The 21,477-nt window shown below is 41.3% G+C and overlaps 3 protein-coding genes and 1 long non-coding RNA gene across 4 annotated transcripts in view; 2 read left to right on the top strand and 2 right to left on the bottom strand.

Annotated features, from left to right (window-relative positions):
• Window positions 1-21,477, top strand: part of LOC134224829 (ubiquitin-like modifier-activating enzyme 1) — a 127,544-nt gene that overhangs the window by 40,109 nt on the left and 65,958 nt on the right. The gene's annotated exons all lie outside the window — the stretch shown is intronic.
• The window catches only part of LOC134224827 (kinesin-like protein KIF12), a 48,215-nt gene that overhangs the window by 13,884 nt on the left and 12,854 nt on the right, over window positions 1-21,477 (top strand). The window lies entirely within an intron of this gene.
• On the bottom strand, window positions 7,574-8,423 carry LOC134220313 (uncharacterized). Its single transcript, XR_009981857.1, has 4 exons — window positions 8,348-8,423; window positions 8,173-8,288; window positions 7,828-8,058; window positions 7,574-7,750 (listed from the first exon to the last, which is right to left on the bottom strand). It is a non-coding gene; the product is annotated as an uncharacterized LOC134220313 (long non-coding RNA).
• LOC134224828 (zinc finger protein 699-like) overlaps window positions 13,803-21,477 on the bottom strand; it is a 29,428-nt gene continuing 21,753 nt past the window's right edge. The window contains exons 3-5 of the mRNA XM_062704428.1: window positions 16,553-16,844; window positions 15,643-16,495; window positions 13,803-14,703 (exon numbers count right to left, since the gene is read on the bottom strand). Of these exons, the coding sequence (XP_062560412.1) occupies window positions 13,966-14,703; window positions 15,643-16,495; window positions 16,553-16,844 (1,883 nt within the window). The 3' untranslated portion in view covers window positions 13,803-13,965. The remainder of the gene's footprint in view (window positions 14,704-15,642; window positions 16,496-16,552; window positions 16,845-21,477) is intronic.

The raw sequence follows: 21,477 nt of genomic DNA, 5'->3' as shown, positions 1-21,477 counted from the left end.
AACATCCAGGAGAACGACACCCAATTTTTTCACTATGGATTTTGACAGGTTCGCCTGTTTGTGCTTTTTTGGGTGATAAATTTATCCCCCAGTGTCAAATCACCCCAATACTGATTTATTTTGCAATAGTATGTGCGCGAATTTTGAATGTTTACGTTTTTACAGGAGAATATGATGCAAAACGCCCATTTCACTCAATAATGCAACATGATACAATCATGAGAAAAAAGAGAAAAAAAGAACGAACTATAAATCAAAACTATTTTAGACTCGATTCCATGCTTTAAACTTAAGAATGTTCAACTTATTTGCTCAATTCTTAAGAATGTTACTTGCTTAAGGCACTGTCTATGCCTTCGTTCGTTTTATATCATTTTCACCCTGGAAGTTGTTTGTGTTGCATTCGCAGTGCACTCGCATTGGTGACTCAGAAAAGATGTGACAAAGATAGACGAATCCAAGTAAAAATAAGAAGAAGACACACGACGGTGTTAACTTTGACAGATCCTACAGCACAGCATAGGAAGATCATTTTAAAATGCTTATAATAAATTCTAGACAAAATGTAATTAAAATCTGATTGAAGTATGAGACGGAAAAAGTTCCGAACTGTATGATAGATAAATTTTTGGAAAATATTCAAAAAATTGAGATAAGCTTCCGAATATGTAATTCAGAACTTTTTCCGTACCCTACATTAATCAGATTTTAATTACAATTTCTCTTGAATTTATTATAAGCATTTTAAAATGATCTTCCTATGCTGTGCTGTAGGATCTGTCAAAGTTAACACCGTCGTGTGTCTTCTTCTTATTTTTACTTGGATTCGTCTATGGCGTAGCTTGTCATCCCCGTGATAACATCCGAGAAATGTCATCCGTTGGTCAGCATGTTTCGTCCAGGGTTGGACGACCCTACGTTGTGTTTATTTTTGTTTTAGGTGATTCTCCGGGAGACATATAAAGAAACTACTCCGAGAGGCAGCGTGCCAGCATTGCCAGCGTACAAACATTGAGTCTAGAGTCGCCATTTGTAGGCGCTTGTAATATGGCAAAAAAAGATACAATAATTTCGGGGCGTGTGCAAAACAATTTAAATCTAATTGGACTATTTACGCGCCAAACGATCGAAAAACGATGCACGCTGCTCTGTTTGGTGCATTCTTCTCCATAGCCAGCAGCACAGCACAACGACGATGACATCGGCACGATGTGTGATCGAACACAGCACGTGGTCTATCTGTGAGTCTGTCTGTGAGCAAGTGTCACCACTCGGATTTTTTTTTCCTGTTCGGGTGTGCCACTGCGACCAGTTATTAGATCTATACTCCATTGCACGGTGACGTCACGCACGACTTTTGACAGGTACTGGTCCTGTTGTTTACAGACGACTTTATTTTAATTTTGAGATTCTTCTATGGTTCTTTGGATTTTCTGATCGATAATTACCTAAACTTATCGATAATTACCAATATTTGAATGCGGAATGTACAGAATGTCTTCAACATTGTACAATATGCAGATTTAATTTGGATAAAAAAAATTCTAAGTCCGAAACGTAAACAACAGGACCAGTACCTGTCAAAATAGTGAGGTTAGGTTTGCCGCGCGCAATGACCTATTGTAGCGTTACCCGTATCCTTAGTGTTTAAGTGCATGTCGAATTACTCCATTACTATTGATAAGCAATGCAGTATCGGTTTCGATACAGTTGTTGTTTTGTTTTCTCAAGAGCACCATGACAAGGTCCCGCTATTTAGACCCTTCACAGAGAGCAATCCCATTGAAGGCGCGCCCCTTATCAATAGGAAATCAATCCTGTCTTGAGAAAACATAACAGTAATACTCTTTTTGGCCATGCATCGGAGTCCTAGCCACATCCTTGTCTTGCTTCTAGAGTATCACCAGTAAAGCTACAAACCCGGGATTTAGCTCTGTCTACAAGACCATTTCAAGCAAGAGAATTTGTTCAGTAATAAGAACTTCCGTGTGTTCCTCTCACTACCATTGTTCACCAGTTCGAGAAGAGTTAGTACGTATTTAAACCCCTAACTCGATTTTTCCAGCAATCAGTTCAGCCGAGGGACGGGTACCGAGGTTTTTTAACTAATTGCTTGAAAAGTTGTTTCCGCTGCATACAGTTTAGCCTCAAACAAGAGGAATTCGAGTCTTTCAACTGTCTGCAAGGTAACATTAATTATGTTTTATTTCTGAGACTGCTGTTGGTAGCGGGGACTAAATACGATGAATCCTTAATTACCACAACTCATTGCCCTAGCTAGAAAATGGATTAAGCTAGGGCTCTGTTTGGTAGATCTTACACCGCAACACACTACGTCAAAGTGATCTACCGTGTTACGTGTTACCACTCGGATATTGCTGGATATATGTTTGCGGATATTCTTAGGTGCGAAAAAGCTACTGATTGCCATCCCTTTAGCGGCAGCAAAAGTCACAATTCGCAGACCATTGTCGTTGGTAGCGGAATGAAGGCTTTCCGTACCAATAACAGGGTGCAGAAGCTTTTTCTTCCTATTTTACCCCAAAATTCGCCAGGGGCTGATAAAAACGAAATATTACTGAATTGAGCTTGAGCTTCCCTCACGGTCAACATTGTTCTTGCTTTTTTCTTTGACTAATGACGCTCGGATATGAACTCACGAAAGAATTATTTTATGCTAATCAGTCAGAGGTAAATGACTTTTTAGAGTAGTACTTCTACGACGACACACACTAGGACGGACCCCTGTTTTCGTTAAACAAAACTTTCACTAGTTCTTCCTTAATTCGATGACTTCGGCAAAAGAATGAAAACGGTTAATCATATTAATTTAATCTAAATAATAACAATGATCCTTAAGGTACACATATCTTCGCTTTGGTTATAAGACTAGTTTTAACCTTTAGGTCTTGGTTTTCATTCTTTTATAAAAACTTTAATTTTTATTTAAAGAAACATACTATATAAAAAAAAAAAGAACAACTTGATTTATTATTGTACAATTTTGCGAATACATATACAATAAAACACTTTTTCAGACACATAAGCTCTCTTATTTCTATAAAAAAAAGCGTGCAGCTCCACCTACAACGATTATAGAGTATGAATTTCTTTGGAGAATATGCTCAAAATGTTGGAATAAACAACTTCGTAGAAAAGATATTCGATACCTGTGGGAAACAGAACGCTGAAAACGTTGAATGTCCAGAATAGTATATCCAAAGCAGTAAAGATTTTGTTCAATGAAAGCAGGGATCTACTCTAGTGTGCTTCGTATTAGCATGTAGAAAACATTACCTTGAAGGCTCTGATTCCTTACTACTGGTCGCACCATGTAGTCTTTCATGGAGTATCCAAATTAAAACTATGACGTTTGTCATTCTAAACAGGCGAGGCGATGGTACGCTCATAAAAGTGACAATTATAGTGAAATAATTGTACGTATTATAGACACTATAGGTTCCATAGACGAGCGTAGGCACGGTTGGGTTATTTCGATTAAGTGTGTTTTTCCACTTTTTCACAGTGTACCACGCGAATATGACGTCACACGCTGCGTTGCTTGGGTTGCAATAGTGACGTCATGCTCGTTTGGCTACACTAACTGACAGTTCGTTTGGCTACACTCGCCTTCGCCTCAGCTCGTCTATGGAACCTATAGTGTCTATAGTACGTATAGGGAAAATGACGGCTATGGCAGGTTTTGCTATATTATTATCAGGCGGGTTTTCTATAACTAATTATGTTCAAATGTGGCCTAAACATTCTTTCCTTATCAAAAAAATTGTGGCCAAATTTCATAAAATTTGAGCAACGAAAGCCCCCATGAAAATAGAACAAAACCTGCCAAGCCGTCATTTATCAATCACCATGGATTGGTCTGATTTGGAGTCTTACAACTGGCGAATAAAAGGATTGAATAGAAGAGTTAGGGAGGTATTTGCTATGTTTTGCATACTTTTTTTTTATCAAGGAAACAAAAGGGTATCGGTTTTCTTATTAGTAACTCTCTTATTACAGTCGAGATAGGGAGGTTATCGAGATGTAGAAAGCCCAAATGTATGTAGATTGAAGGGACTGATGAAACCATCGACATAGGGAGAGATATCGAGATGTAGAACATCGAGATGTAGAGAGTCGACTGTAGTATTTTTTGATAGATACTCCTGTGCTGATGGTAGACACCATGATTGCTTTTGGCATGCCTACTTTCGTAAACAGACTAAAAAGTCCGAGCCTTAAACAGAGCCTTAAACAACTAGTCCAATGTAGGCTTCATTACGGTTGGCAGGTAAATGCCTCGAAACACAAGAACAAGCTAACTGGCGTGTTCACCAGAGGGCATTGACCCAGGCTGGGCAGCATTCATTCTGACTATGGTTGAGACGAGAAAGAACCATTTCTAGCGGTGTGTCCCTTCTTGGACGACACGAGCTTTATTGACCTTTGTTCTTACAGGTGAACGCGGGCTATGACGGGTGCGAATCGTTTGCTTCCGTTACCCTCCTCACACGGAACATGTACGTGGAGGACGAATGGATAGTGTTTCCGCTGTGGAAGGATTTGAGTACGGCAAATAAACGTGCACCCTGAATCGTTTAATTATTTAAAACGAAGCAAAATTGCTATGCGTTTGATTGATTACTTTAGGTTGTGGCGTTAAGTGTTCACATAGCGAAGTGTTACTAATTGTCGTATGTTTAATGTTGTTCAAATCAAATAAATCGTGGCACGTGACCTTGTGCCCAAAATTGAACATTATTTGATGAAGTTGAGTATAATCTCGAAGTGTTAATTAGGGTTAATACACAAATGTGTATCCCAAAACAAAATGGTAGCTTCGTGCTTCTGAAATATGCATAATAAAAAGCACTTAAGGAGCATTGTTCACCAAATATATAAATATCTTTTTCCAGAAAAAAAAAAACGACAAAATCTCCTAGTGGCAATGGTGCCATTCTGGTTTATTGTGAAAGACAATAAAAAAGGTCTTATCATTTTAGAGAATTAGCAAATAAGTTGAAACTAACTAATAATAATTACTTTGAAAACTTTGGAGATAGGTTCCGCTATTATCTTTAATTTACGGTTTGTTAGCATTTGGTTTAGTTTGATCATAAGGCATAAAATTCAAAAATATATTTCTGCAGACATTTCCTAGTAAAATGTCCATGTTTCTACTATACTGCCCTTATATGTATCATTGTACCAAGTTAGCTTGGATTCCTATTATTTGAAGAGTGTTGTAGGTGTATTTAGTATTTACTCTTCTAGCATGGGGTGCAACATTGTGTCGGAACTACGTACAGGTGTTTGCTATCCCACCATTTTTCTCCGGAACTACGCAATAGAGATAAACGACCTTGAGTAATAAAAGTATAACAATATTGACATTTGCTTCAAGCAAAATATAAACATAACTTCTAATTTATGACCAAATTGTACCCCTACAGAACAACATAGAACTAACGAGTGATTGATGGTTTACGTTTCATAGCTTCGCTTTATGGTTGGCTAGTTGTGCCTTTATTGATTCAGTCAACCGATAGATATTCTACAACACAGACCCAACCAGAGGGTGCAGATATTCTTCTGATTCTGTAGAGTGTAGAAGAAATATATAAACAATTAATAGATTTTTATACAAATATTGTGAAAGCATACGGCATTACTCTCGTGATTTTGAAAAGCTCATAGGGCAAAAGACCCAATAGTGGAGGAACTAAGCTAGTTGAACCACCATTTGTTCGTTAACACCACTTCTGTACTTAATTTCGCTTACCTTAAGTATTTATTCGAAAGCATCTCAATTATATTTTTATCTAAAAATGGTCTAGTCGCAGTAGAATCCATCGTTGAAATTACAAACTTGCTGTATTTGACAAACAGCAATTTTGCTACAACTTTTGCGAAGATACAAACCTTGTATGATGTTAAGTGGAAAAATCTCACTTTTAGGGGGATTGATCATTGAGCTGAATCAGTGGCGTAGCCAGAAAATTGGTCTGGAGGGGGTTTTCTGAACATTTTTCTACCCGAAAAAAAAATTTCTTCTAAAAATTTTGTGTCTTTGAGGGGAGGGGGGTTATGTCCAAAACCTACGCCACTGAGCTTAATACCTCCAGAGAAGCGCATTAACTCACTGATAAAATTTCCAGAAGATATCATTACGCTAAATTGCATAATAAAGGTACTATCACAAATAACAGATATTCAGGCTAGAACAAATTTTATTGAAAATCCTGTTTAAACTTTTGATATACGTTGACCCACTACTGCCATCTACTCAACTGTCGAACGCATTTGACAGCCGCATTCGGGCTGCGTTTTCCGTGACAATGATCATTGCGCCATCCTCAAACGATTTCCAAACCCTTTCCCAATTTAAAACACATTTGACTTAACGGTTGCAGATGTTAACACACGTATCGGATGCCAGCCTCAATTTCTGTTATCTGTGATACTATCAAATTAACGCGCATAAAACACGATTTTAGCCACTGTGCGAAGGAGCGTTCACAAAGATCGTAACCAGTCCTGGAATTTCTTATTCATTCAAACCCTTCGTAGAGAGAGTAGAGTTAAATAATCATTGCGTTTTCAGTAATTGAATTCATGGTAGTAGAGCTATCTTTTCAATTTTCAACTCAAGCACCTATTTTAGGCATTACCTATATAAAATGTGTTTCGTGATAATATAGGACGTTTACCAGTATTTTAAAATATTTTTATTGTTTTATATTTGTAATATAGCAATCTTAATTATTTTCAAATAACAAAATGGCTACCAAAGATGGTTGGAAAAAGCCTTTTCTGCCACAAGACTATAATGCTTCTTGTAGAACCTTTTCAGATCGTTGATAAACTCCAGGTCAACTCTTGGAGCAGTTATAGGATCCGAAAGACGGAACCAATATTTAGTATAACACTGAGCAATGAACATAGCCAATACCTCGTAGTGTTCCAATGTAACAGTATCAATGCCACCCAATTCATCCGAAGTTATCCACATTTTCAACACATATATGGCTCGGGCCATCCATCTAGCTCTACTGATCGCTCCTGCCTTACGAAAGTGTATACCGTTTGGTGGAATCGCTCCGAGAAATGTTATCACCAACTCCAGAAGTTCTCGATAATCATCTCGCGGGTGATTATTCAACAATTGCATTCGACAAAATTCAATGGTTGAATTTCTCCATGGGGCTGAAACTCGTTTCAGCTTTGGGCTCTGAAGGATTGTTTTGATGATTGATATTTGTGATTGCATGCTATTGAAACGGGTTTGGAAATCTTTGAAGCAGTCCAAATTGTTGGCCCTTGAAATGTCGCCATCGATTTCAAAAACGTGCTCCAATACAATTTCTGCAACGTGATGACGACATGCTAAATCTAACATCTTCTTATTAAGCATCATTGGTATTTGGATAATAACTCCCATGTGTTCACCTGATAAGAATTCAATAAATATTTATAAGAAAATTTCTTGTAAAATAATAAAAACGAATTACCTGAATTGACTGCTGTAGTGTCGAAGCATATTGCTGACACAGCTTGGTGCTGATACTATAGATTTTGCTTCAATCGTGGCAGTACCATTTGGTAGTGATGGAACAGCAAGAAGTTTCGATACCCCCAAACCAGTAACTAGAATTGGAAGACGGTCCTCTTTCTTTCCTAGATAATTTGGGAGTATCTTGCCATCCCAATGTACCGTTAACGGTACATGCGGTTGGAATGTTTCTTTAATCTTGAAATATGGAATAGAATTAAATAATGTATGTATATCATACTGTTGGAAGAATATGATTTGAAGGTAGAACTTACTCCTGCAGCTTTCCGATTTCTAATGCGTGCTTTTCTAATCGAACAGTGGCTCGGTGCTTTAGGTGACTCGATCTGTTGGTCCTCAACCAGTGCATCCAAAATCATACTGGCGTTGCGATTCGATAAACCTACTCTATCCAATGCATTAGTGAGTTTGGGCGTAAGAACCCTGGGGGAAGTTTTGGCATTATTGCCGCTAGTATTATTGTTCACATTTAGAAGTTTCATCGACTGTTGAAAGAATCAAATATTATCTGATAGTATTTTCACTAATCATAAGAAATAATAAACGAATACTTTCATATAATCGCAAGTTTTATAAAATGCGCAGAAATAAAATTTCACCTTATTTTTATTCGATAGACTCGCCAGATATTCCAACGGAAGATTCAGAGCACGAACAAACTTCTCTCTCTTAATTTCTTCGGTTCGGGAATGCCTGTTTTTATTTGAATTTAGATCTGAAAAAAAAAATCAAAAATTCAGAAAGGAGATTTAAAGTCGAATTTAAAGAACCAACTGCTCCAATCATTGTAAAGCTTGATTATCTGCTTTTTAATTATATCCCTTCGTTTTTCATATTTTCGATAAATTGTCTAAAAGAAATCAAAAATTGTTGAACTGGTATAACTGCCGCTAACCGGTTTGTATAATACTATCAGATATGCAATTTTTTCTTGAAATTCAGAACGACACTCAAGATATCCTTCTTTGTCGGATGAATGATTTTCGGAAAACCAGGCTTCCCTGCGTCGACCAAAAACATTTGGGTGATCGCACCGACAGTCCATAATTTATTGACTTTTACATTTAGTATAAACAATGATCTTTTCTGTGTGCTACGATCAAAAATCATCAAGCAGTGTTGCCTGCAAATTTGTTGAGTAATTATTAGAAAAGATTAGCAACATTGGATAAAATCGATTACTAAATTTCCAAGAGTCTGTTCAATATGTGATCTCCACTAAGCGTCAGCTAGGAAACTATTCTACTGCGACATATGGTGACATAAGCCATAGAAAGTTATGATAGATATCCCCAGGCTTTCGAATGAATTATTTATTTTTTCCATAGCAATTTCTATTCAAACTTAAAACGGCTTGTGCTAAGTCATTTTAAATCCAAAAGAGCTCAAATTTTGGGAGGACACTCTAGAAACAAGCCAGAATTAGATGAGCGGTGTGGAGCAAATTTGATTTTTTGAACCACCCTAATGTATATTCTCCTGCTCGCGACTGCATGCTGTGTACGTAAACACAGCGAACGAACGAAAAAAATATGCACGAGCAAAAAGCACGTCAGTGCGCTGCTGTCACAAATTGAAATGACTCACACACGGCAGGCACAGCTTCTTTTATACACAAAGAAAATATTACTGTGGACCTGAAGGCCCGTGGGATACTGCATTCTGATGTCCGTGTTAGGAATGCGCGGGATTGGTTATATATTAAATTGTTATTGGCTTTGACAAGAATTAAAAATTTCAATAGCTAATCGTAAATAATCTCAAGTTTCAATGAAATAGACAAATTGCTGGAGAGTGTCCGAGTCGATTGATATATAAATCTTCAAAATCCACCGAAAGATAAAGGCGCTAGTAACGTTCGAAATCTTCCCTTCCAGCGTAACGCTCTCGATTTCCAAAAATCTATATGACACCCAGTATAGTAAAGAAAGACGTAAGTCCTACGTCAATACCATGATGCTAACATGATGTTATTTTAAAGCCCAGGGAAGTCGAGAAAATTTCCAACCCGACAATTTCCTAGACCGGGCCGGGAATCAAACCCAGCAATCTTCAGCATGGTCTTGCTTTGTAGCCGCACATCTTACCACGGTTAAGAAATGCCCCTAATTCTATGCAATACTTATTCTTATGCAAGGTCAACCATAAGATTTAAACACTACCAACTTCAGCTAGTAGGTGTTACCGCATCTGAATACATAGGTACATAATTACATACATAGATATAATTAAGGGTTTTTTTTTTGCGGTGCCATATGAACTATGCCGTATCGAAAGATGCGACGAGGAAAAATACTTGAATATTAATCAACTCACTTCCAGACAATGTCGTCATTCATAAAAATCGATAACCACCATACATTTCAATATCATTCTCCGTCGGTCTGTTCCTCTCGTCTATTGAAACCGAACCTGACATACATTCATAGACATTATCAATTATAGAGAGTTATGGTATTGAAATGATATCCCATATGCGACCGGACTTAGGGATAATTATTATCGCTAGGTACATGTTCAATGTAGTGATAGCCAATGGTTATGGGATATTTTTTCAGACTATCATACACATCTGAATTGTTTTTTTTTAGTTATATGTTGTAAAAATTATTATTATTTAATCAGACTAAGGCCGAAGTGGCCTGTGCGGTATATAAGAGTCTTCTCCATTCGGCTCGGTCCATGGCTACACGTCGCCAACCACGCAGTCTACGGAGGGTCCGCAAGTCATCTTCCACCTGATCGATCCACCTTGCCCGCTGCGCACCTCTCCTTCTTGTGCCCGTCGGATCGTTGTCGAGAACCATTTTCACCGGGTTACTGTCCGACATTCTGGCTACGTGCCCGGCCCATCGCAGTCGTCCGATTTTCGCGGTGTGAACGATGGATGGTTCTCCCAACAGCTGATGCAATTCGTGGTTCATTCGCCTCCTCCACGTACCGTCCGCCATCTGCACCCCACCATAGATGGTACGCAGCACTTTCCTTTCGAAAACTCCAAGTGCGCGTTGGTCCTCCACGAGCATCGTCCAGGTCTCGTGTCCGTAGAGGACTACCGGTCTAATTAGCGTTTTGTAGATTGTCAGTTTGGTACGTCGGCGAACTCTATTCGATCGGAGCGTCTTGCGGAGTCCAAAGTACGTACGATTTCCAGCCACTATGCGTCTCCGAATTTCTCTGCTGGTGTCATTTTCGGCAGTCACCAGTGAGCCCAAGTACACAAATTCTTCTACCACCTCGATTTCGTCACCACCGATGCAAACTCGCGGTGGGTGGCTCACATTGTCTTCTCTTGAACCTCTTCCTATCATGTACTTTGTCTTCGACGTGTTGATGACTAGTCCGATCCGCTTAGCTTCCCTCTTCAGTCTGATGTAGGCTTCCTCCATCTTCTCAAAGTTACGTGCCATAATATCTATGTCGTCAGCGAAACCAAATAGCTGGACGGACTTATTGAAAATTGTACCACTCGTGTTAATCCCTGCTCTTCGTATTACCCCTTCCAAAGCGATGTTGAATAGCAAACACGAAAGACCATCACCTTGCCGTAACCCTCTGCGGGTTTCGAAGGGACTCGAGAATGCCCCTGAAACTCGAACTACGCACATCACCCGATCCATCGTCGCTTTGATCAACCGTGTCAGTTTATCCGGAAAACCGTGTTCGTGCATTAGCTGCCATAGCTGGTCCCGATCGATTGTATCATATGCGGCTTTGAAGTCGATGAATAGATGATGTGTGGGCACGTTGTATTCGCGGCATTTCTGCAGTACTTGGCGAATGGCGAACACCTGGTCCGTGGTGGAGCGTTCGCCCATAAAACCCGCCTGGTACTGCCCCACGAACTCCCTTGCAGTTGGTGCTAGTCGACGGCATAAAATTTGGGAGAGTACCTTGTAGGCGGCGTTCAGCAATGTGATTGCGCGGTAGTTGCTACAATCCAGCTTATCGCCCTTTTTGTAGATGGGACACACGACACCTTCCATCCACTCCTGCGGCAAAACTTCTTCCTCCCAAATCTTGGTAATGACCCAGTGCAGTGCTCTAGCTAGTGTTTCACCACCGTGTTTAAATAGCTCTCCTGGTAGTTGGTCAACCCCAGGGGCTTTGTTGTTCTTCAGCCGGCCAATCTCCTCTTGGATTTCCTGGAGATCCGGAGCCGGTAGAATTATGTCCTGCGCGCGTTCTCCCAGGTCCATCACCATACCGCCATCTTCGTCTGCCACATCGCCATTCAGGTGTTCTTCGTAGTGCTGCCGCCACCTTTGGATCACCTCACGCTCGTTCGTAAGAAGGTTCCCGTTTATGTCCTTACACATATCAGGCTGTGGCACGTGGCCCTTACGTGAACGGTTTAACTTCTCATAGAACTTTCGTGTGTTATTAGCGCGGTACAGTTGCTCCGTTTCTTCACGGTCTCGATCTTCCTGCTGGCGCTTTTTCCTCCGGAAAATCGAGTTTTGTCTGTTCCGCGCCTGTTTATATCGTGCCTCGTTCGCCCTCGTGCGGTGTTGTTGTAAAAATATATATCGTTAAACAGGTTGATGGTTCGTGTAAAAGTCAACCGTTGAATAATGAATCTGTACGTGGTACAATTTTAATAATCATTAATTATTTCTAATAATGATCATTAGAAGAAGTAGACTAACTATGGATTTTATTGATTATGTAATTCAATCTAATTTGTTCTTGTACAAGAATTGCAGTTTCATATTTGTTACCAAACTTGCATTATTTTTTTTAATCATGTTCCAATAATTGCCTCTCCCATCTTCTTGGACAATTATTGATCAAAACGTTAGTAATCATTTATCTAAATGTGACTGCATTTTTTCGTCGGAATGTATCTAGAATTCATTTTTCATAATGGTGATGATTTAACTCATATTTTTTCTTCAACCGTCGAGGGCTCGCACCAAAACAAATGCAACGATGTGAAATGGTTAACAATATTTTTGGGACGTCGAACAGAAATGCAGAAATTATTTAAACTTTTGTAACTTGCATGGTCCTGGTGTTGTAATCGACTGTAATTTTCACAATCCACAGTGGCTAAAATCGTGTTTTGAGCGCGTTTATTTAATAGTACCTTTTTATGTGACTTAGCGTAATGGCGTCTTCGAGTATCAGTAAGTCGACGCGCTTCTTTAGAGGTATTCAGCCTTATGATCAATCCCCCTAAAATTGAGATGAAATTTTTTTTCCACTTTACAACATGGAAGGTATACGTCTTCGCGAGAGTTGTAGCAAAAGTTCTCCTGAAAAACTTTGTCGAGGACAACAAGTTCATAATTCCATTACCTTTGGAGATTTATTGATTTTTATGCCAACAAGTTTTGAACATGTTCGATACGTATACAAGCATATGGAGACGCATGGTGCATTGGTTCATCAACTCCTTATGATGGGTGGGGTGATTGATTTCTACTTTGCATAGTAGGTAATGGTTTTTGATGAAACATTCCTTACATTCGCTTACAACTCTACAGTTCAGGTATTCATTTAAAGTTTATTACTTGTACTTTGTTATGCGTATGAGATTGGCTGCCACAATTTGCCCGTTCGTCAAGTAGCTATTAAATCAAATATGACTTAAAAATCCAATAAAACTGTTATAATTTTTCCAAGTTTTTCAAGTTTTCAAGTCACAATAGCTATTAAACGGCGTATTTTAATATTATTTAAAACTTTCTAGAACATGCAAAAAATGTAGAAAAGATATGATGAAAAACATTTTAAGGGGTTGTCTGCATAAAACGTAAAAAATCTTCAAAAGTAACGGAATTACGAACTTGTTAACTGTGTCTTCGACAAAGTTTTTCAGGAGAACTTTTGCTACAACTTTTATGAAGAGTCAAATATGTTGTGAAGTGGAAAAATTAAATTGTTCATCTCACTTTTAGGTGGATTGATCAGTAAGCTGAATACCTCTAAACTCTTCGACGCTCCAAGAAAATTATTAATGGTTTCAGATCGTTGGATTTGTTTCCCATTTATCAATATAACAATTCACAATATGTTTTTCCATCAATGGCTACCTTGCGACCCACTGTGGCACCCACCGTACCGTACACACAGAGAGGGATAAATTATATAGAAAAGACTTAAACGCAAACGGCGGAATAAGAATCGATTCAACGCAAAATTATTTATAGAATAATTGATAGGGACATCATATTTTATTTTTAAAATTGTTGACGTGATATTTGAAATGGAAAAAGTTCAAAAGTTACAAAGTATGTATTTATTTGGGAAAAACTTAAGAGCACCACATACGAAACACTATTGAAATAATATCCATGTGTAAAACATGCTTGGATAAAAACAAATTTAAGTGATAACCGTGCTTTTTCTTGTGGTTCCATGTGCGTGTATGCTCGGCTATAATCCATTCAGTTAGTAAGATGTGATTTCAAATGTCGTGAATAGTACATCCCTTTGAGACATTTTTTATTGCAGTGCGGGCACTCACGAACGAATTCCTCTGCCAGTGGTATCCCATGTTTGATAGACTTGTGCCTCTGAAGACCGAGTGTAGAGCCGTGTCGCTTTTCACATAGACTGCAAGCAAATTTATCCGTATGCGCGTTACAATGAACCAGGAGTTGTTTTCTGTTGAAGAAAATATTGCCGCATACACTACAGGGATGGTACTCTAGCTCTTTCTCAGGATGGCTGGTTTTAAAATGTTCAATAATTTCCGCTCCTTTGGGAAATGCTGCTTCGCAAAGTTTACAAACATTTTGATAGTTGGACCCACCACCATTGCGACGAACTAGGCCTTCTACGCGAGCAACTTTACGATAAACAGTCTTTTTGCCAGAATGTTTCCTGTTATGCCTGACCAACAATCGTCGCGATACGAAGGCTTCATTGCACAATTCGCAGCTGTAACTGGGTGGTGGTACATCTGCATCATGGTTTCCGTTTTTCATCAGATCCGCTCGATGGTTCTCGTTGACATGGTCCAGCAACAGTTGAGACGTTTTGTAACAGATTCGGCAAAACTTGCACTGATACGGTCTGTCCCCGCGGTGCACTATCATTATGTGCCTTTTAAGATTGCGCCGGGATGCAAATGAACCCTTGCATATGTCGCACTGAGTTACCGGTTGCCCTTTGTGGTGGAACTGAAAACATAAATGACGTTGAGCAATCTTAATTGAATTTCCTAGACTTTGTGTTCATACAAATTAGACTCCATCTAAACGCAAGTCGGGCACAGTTTTGCAGGATTTGCTATTCAGATAAGGCTGAATTGCGGTTAGTGACAATATAAACAATATTTCAAACCGATGATATGAAAAAATCGTTCGCTGGAAAAATGTAACGCTGGATGTGTGATAAGATGTGAACAAACATTCATTGCATTATAATCATAAATCAGAGCTTAATTTACACATTTCTGAACTTTCCATCTGATCAAAAAATCTACTTTTAAATATTTAGATGGTAGGGGAACAGAAGATCATAAGGAGCGATCATAAAAATAGATTGTAGCTGGGCCATTTCTTTGATTGGGATTTCAGTTAACAAAAGCGACTGTGCTGCTAAGACATACGGATACCCTTCGTATCTTCGCCAGCAAAACCATCTGAGAACCATATAGAGTTTAAGCAGCAATTATTGCAACAGGAAACAAAATATTTTGATAATATTTGCAAACCTGGTGGTGGAAGTCAAACTTAGCCTCGCTTGAGATAGAAGAATAAAAATTCTAAATTAGTAGTTAGAATTTATATTTTACGAAGAATCTTATTCAAAATGATAGGGGTAATGACGGCTTTGGCAGGTTTTGTTCTATTATTGGCAGGGGGGTTTTCTATGACTGATTATGACTGACTGCTTAAACTCTATATGGTTCTCAGATGGTTTTGCTGGCGAAGATACGAAGGGTATCCGTATGTCTTAGCAGCACAGTCGCTTTTGTTAACTGAAATCCCAATCAAAGAAATGGCCCAGCTACAATCTATTTTTATGATCGCTCCTCCAATAGAAATAATTATTTTCAATACTCTGTACCTACGACGATATACGTTTATGAGTCTAGTACGCTCGAATCTACTTACCAAATCATGACGGTCCATAGCAGTTTTGTCCCGGAATACCTTACCACATGCACTGCAAACGAGCTTCTGATTGCGTATGATACTTTTTTTATTTTGGGTAGCAGTATGGGCGTCTGACTGGTGTTTCCTTTTTCCGGATCTATGAGCGAACCTCAGTGGACAATAATCGCACTTGAATGGTCGACAGTCCGGGTCATGGCGCGCTAAATGCACGTTGAAACTCGTCGAGTCATTGAACGTTACGTTGCATTCCTGGCAGTTGAATTCGTCGTCAACGTGAACCATCATCAAGTGGCTAAGCAGCATCGCAGTATTTTCGTAGCAAGTTTTACAAAGATAACAAGTGAGGCGAGACTTTTGCAATTTTTCCTTGTTTTCCAACTTGGGATCATGTGATTTTTCTTTTGTTCCCTTAGGCTCGACAACCGAACGATTTATCACCGGTTCTTCTTCGCTATCACTTAGTGAATAAACTTCAACATCGTACACAGCCGAATTATCTACAACAATGGACTCTACCGATTGCTGTGTAACTAAAAGGCCTTGGTCAAATCGATTTTGTTGAAAAACAATTTTCTCACGGGACATTCGGTAACGCAAGACACCACTTCGTTCTCTCGCGTTTACTGTTTGCAGTTGAAACCTGTACATCATATCCAGCTTTGCAACACACTCCTCGCAAAGGTATTCTTCAGTTGCCTTTTCATCGAAATACGTAGGACCGAAGTAGGACGTTACCAGTTGTTCAATAGTAAATTTCTTGTTAAAGGTGGCATCCTTTTCTATCATGTTCTCCTTTAAATGCATGCGACTGCACAAGCAACACCGATCAACTTCCACAACAATGTCTTCCCTGAGAGTAATGGAGTTTTATTATTACATTGAAAATCAAAAGAAAACCTTTACCAACCTGAAGTACAACGTAGGTTGTCGATAGCAAGGTGGATCGGCCTGGTTGTACCCTAGGAAATGCATACTGCACACTACGGGTACGGTCCCATTTTGGCGAAGTTTTGACATACTGTCCAGCAGAAGCCCGGAACCAACTTCAATGCATTGCCGCCAGAGGCCTATCAAACCTAAATCGTTGGGAAATGGAGCAAACCATTCCTGGAGAAAATTTTTGCAGTTTGGCACCACACAGCGGTTAATCGTTGGGCTAACTGGTTTCGGGGTGGTTGCTTCGGGTTGAATAACGTATTCTGAAAAAAAAAAGCGTAGGTGTTGAATAAGATTTGAATTTGAAACATCTATTAATTTGAAGACACTCATGCTACTTTTTCCAGTAATGATCTTTTAATCGTTGCAAATATAAAACAGCGTTTTATAAAGGCCTAGTTTAAATCGAGACTTTTGTCTGGAATATAACAACCATGCCCATATTTGAATCTATGCAGTAAGAAAAATGAATAACATTCTTCTATGTTTATATTCCCTTGACTATATGCTTATTAATTTGTCTTCTTAAACTTAGAGCAAACCGCAGGCCTTCCCGACCAGTAAATCGTGCTAGAATTTGAAAAAAAAATGAAGCTTTATGTACTCATTAAATGCTATAATCATAAAAAACACGATAATAAAAAATGATATTTTGCAATAGTTGCTTAAATGATTTTACTCGTCTCTCGTCGATAGACGATAACATCATCCACTTCTTCAAAACTTCGGATTCTGCAACGCCTACCTGTCAAAAGTCAAGAGCTACATGGATATTGCTACTCTGCAAATTCGTGTTCTACATATGAGGAGCACATGCCGGAGCGCAGATTTTCCACATGCATTGAAGAAGCCCCTATTCCTCTCATCGCAGACGTGCTCTTACCACCAGCGATCTGCAGCCGTCCCGGTTTTGTGTGTGAGCTGGAAGATGGTGCTTCCGAAATCAACCTGCAGGCAAGAACCACTCCACTGCGAACAATGCGTTTTCTCAATCTCCTTTCGTCTCAATTTCCGAATTCCGACGACTGTCAGCATCCACCGAAAGCAACAGAGGCAGCTCACCGAAAGACGGTCTCACAGACGCGCCAAATCGCTCTCCATCACTGACACCATCTAGCCCTTCAGTTATTAGAGCCCCGGGACGCGCTTTCATCACAAGCTTCTTGGAGATCTAACCCTCTCGACTCAGTCGTGCGCATCCCATCAATGTTCATCAGCCTTCCTGGCCCTGAAGTTGAGTTTGGGGAAGGAGTCTTCCAAAATCAATTATCAGGCGAGTACCTTCAAGATTCGAACAGTTCGATTCCTCAATCAAACTTTCCAGTGCATTGTTAAATGGGTCTTAGCCATCGGACTGCGTGAACTGGATAGTCACAGCAGAGGACGCCGTTGCAAGTGATTCCCGCTACCAGAGCGTCTACTACCAAAACGTCAGGGGTCTGCGTACTAAGACAACCGTTTTGACGTTACGACTTTGTTGTGCTATCATATGTTGTTGTGCTATCAGAAACTTGGCTCAAATCCGACATTTATAATTCGGAGCTTTCATCAGACTACTCCATTTTCCGTTGCGATCAGTTTACCAGTGGTCTTTTTAGAGGCGGTGGCGTATTGGTTGCAGTCAAAAGTGAATTGCAATGTATCGATGTGTCAAGCGATCGAAGAGGTGGAGTTGACTGCAGCCCACTCGATCGCAATTGTGGAGGAGTGGATGAGTTCCAGGAAGTTAGAACTGGCTCACAACAAGACTGAGGTGGTTGTTGTTAACAACCGAAAGTCGGAGCAACAAGCGGTGATAAGGGCAGGCAACTGCACGGTCACCTCTGAACGCTCCATCAAACTCTTGGGGGTAATGATCGACGATAAGCTCACCTTTGGTAGCCACGTCAATTACGCCTGCAAGCGTGCCTCCACAGCTATAGTGGCATTGTCCCGGATGATGTCCAATAGCTCTGCGGTTTATGCCAGCAAGCGCAAGCTTCTGGCTAGCGTTGCTCTGTCCATTCTGAGGTATGGGGGGCCAGCTTGGGGCACGGCCCTGCGTATTAACTGCTACAGAACGAAGTTAGAAAGTACGTATAGGCTCATGTGCCTAAGAGTTGCGAGCGCGTACCGTGCCGTGTCGCACGATGCACTTTGTGAATTGCAATGTACCGAAGTCGCAGCCACGTTGAAACTCCTTCATAACTGTTTGCATATTTTCGGCATCTATTATTATTTATTTATTCAGACTAAGGCCGAAGTGGCCTGTGCGGTATATAAGAGTCTTCTCCATTCGGCTCGGTCCATGGCTACACGTCGCCAACCACGCAGTCTACGGAGGGTCCGCAAGTCATCTTCCACCTGATCGATCCACCTTGCCCGCTGCGCACCTCGCCTTCTTGTGCCCGTCGGATCGTTGTCGAGAACCATTTCACCGGGTTACTGTCCGACATTCTGGCTACGTGCCCGGCCCATCGCAGTCGTCCGATTTTCGCGGTGTGAACGATGGATGGTTCTCCCAACAGCTGATGCAATTCGTGGTTCATTCGCCTCCTCCACGTACCGTCCGCCATCTGCACCCCACCATAGATGGTACGCAGCACTTTCCTTTCGAAAACTCCCAGTGCGCGTTGGTCCTCCACGAGCATCGTCCAGGTCTCGTGTCCGTAGAGGACTACCGGTCTAATTAGCGTTTTGTAGATTGTCAGTTTGGTACGGCGGCGAACTTTATTCGATCGGAGCGTCTTGCGGAGTCCAAAGTACGTACGATTTCCAGCCACTATGCGTCTCCGAATTTCTCTGCTGGTGTCATTTTCGGCAGTCACCAGTGAGCCCAAGTACACAAATTCTTCTACCACCTCGATTTCGTCACCACCAATGCAAACTCGCGGTGGGTGGCTCACATTGTCTTCTCTTGACCCTCTGCTTATCATGTACTTCGTCTTCGACGTGTTGATGACAAGTCCGATCCGCTTAGCTTCCCTCTTCAGTCTGATGTAGGCTTCCTCCATCTTCTCAAAGTTACGTGCCATAATATCTATGTCGTCGGCGAAACCAAATAGCTGGACGGACTTATTGAAAATTGTACCACTCGTGTTAATCCCTGCTCTTCGTATTACCCCTTCCAAAGCGATGTTGAATAGCAAACACGAAAGACCATCACCTTGCCGTAACCCTCTGCGGGTTTCGAAGGGACTCGAGAATGCCCCTGAAACTCGAACTACGCACATCACCCGATCCATCGTCGCTTTGATCAATCGTGTCAGTTTATCCGGAAAACCGTGTTCGTGCATTAGCTGCCATAGCTGGTCCCGATCGATTGTATCATATGCGGCTTTGAAGTCGATGAATAGATGATGTGTGGGCACGTTGTATTCGCGGCATTTCTGCAGTACTTGGCGAATGGCGAACACCTGGTCCGTGGTGGAGCGTTCGCCCATAAAACCCGCCTGGTACTGTCCCACGAACTCCCTTGCAATTGGTGCTAGTCGACGGCATAATATTTGGGAGAGTACCTTGTAGGCGGCGTTCAGCAATGTGATTGCGCGGTAGTTGCTACAATCCAGCTTATCGCCCTTTTTGTAGATGGGACACACGACACCTTCCATCCACTCCTGCGGCAAAACTTCCTCCTCCCAAATCTTGGTAATGACCCAGTGCAGCGCTCTAGCCAGTGCCTCACCACCGTGTTTAAATAGCTCTCCTGGTAGTTGGTCAACCCCAGGGGCTTTGTTGTTCTTCAGCCGGCCAATCTCCTCCTGGATTTCCTGGAGATCCGGAGCCGGTAGAATTATGTCCTGCGCGCGTTCTCCCAGGTCTATCACCATACCGCCATCTTCGTCTGCCACATCGCCATTCAGGTGCTCTTCGTAGTGCTGCCGCCACCTTTGGATCACCTCACGCTCGTTCGTAAGAAGGTTCCCGTTTATGTCCTTACACATATCAGGCTGTGGCACGTGGCCCTTACGTGAACGGTTTAACTTCTCATAGAACTTTCGTGTGTTATTAGCGCGGTACAGTTGTTCCGTTTCTTCACGGTCTCGATCTTCCTGCTGGCGCTTTTTCCTCCGGAAAGTCGAGTTTTGTCTGTTCCGCGCCTGTTTATATCGTGCCTCGTTCGCCCTCGTGCGGTGTTGCAGCAATCTCGCCCATGCTGCATTCTTCTCTTCCACTAACTGCTCACATTCGCCGTCATACCAGTCGTTTCTCTGATCCGGGGGCACCGTCCCTAGTGCAGCGGTTGCGGTGCTTCCAATGGCGGATCGAATATCTCTCCAGCCATCTTCAAGAGACGCTGCGCCTAGCTGCTCTTCCGTTGGAAGTGCCACTTCCAGCTGCTGCGCGTATTCCTGGGCTAGTCTACCGTCTTGTAGTCGCCCAATGTTAAGCCGCGGCGTCCGACTTCGACGCGTGTTGTACACCGTCGAGAGTTTTGAGCGCAGGCATACTGCAACGAGGTAGTGGTCGGATTCAATATTCGCACTGCGGTAAGTGCGGACATTCGTGATGTCGGAGAAGAATTTACCGTCGATTAGAACGTGATCGATTTGGTTTTCCGTTTCTTGGTTAGGTGATCTCCATGTGGCCTTGTGGATATTTTTGCGGGGAAAGAAGGTGCTTCGGACTACCATTCCGCGGGAGGCTGCGAAGTTTATGCATCGCTGGCCGTTGTCATTCGATACGGTGTGCAGACTATCCGGTCCGATGACCGGTCTATACATTTCCTCCTTCCTACCTGCGCGTTCATGTCACCGATGACGATTTTAACGTCCCGCAGTGGGCAACCATCGTATGTCTGCTCCAGCTGTGCGTAGAACGCTTCTTTCTCGTCGTCGGGTCTCCCTTCGTGTGGGCAGTGCACGTTGATGATGCTATAGTTGAAGAAACGGCCTTTAATCCTCAGCTTGCACATCC

Source organism: Armigeres subalbatus, chromosome 3 (assembly GCF_024139115.2).
Source record: "Armigeres subalbatus isolate Guangzhou_Male chromosome 3, GZ_Asu_2, whole genome shotgun sequence".
NCBI classification, from domain to species: domain Eukaryota; kingdom Metazoa; phylum Arthropoda; class Insecta; order Diptera; family Culicidae; genus Armigeres; species Armigeres subalbatus.
Note: the sequence above shows the minus strand (reverse complement) of the source record. Positions and strands in the feature narration are given on the sequence as shown.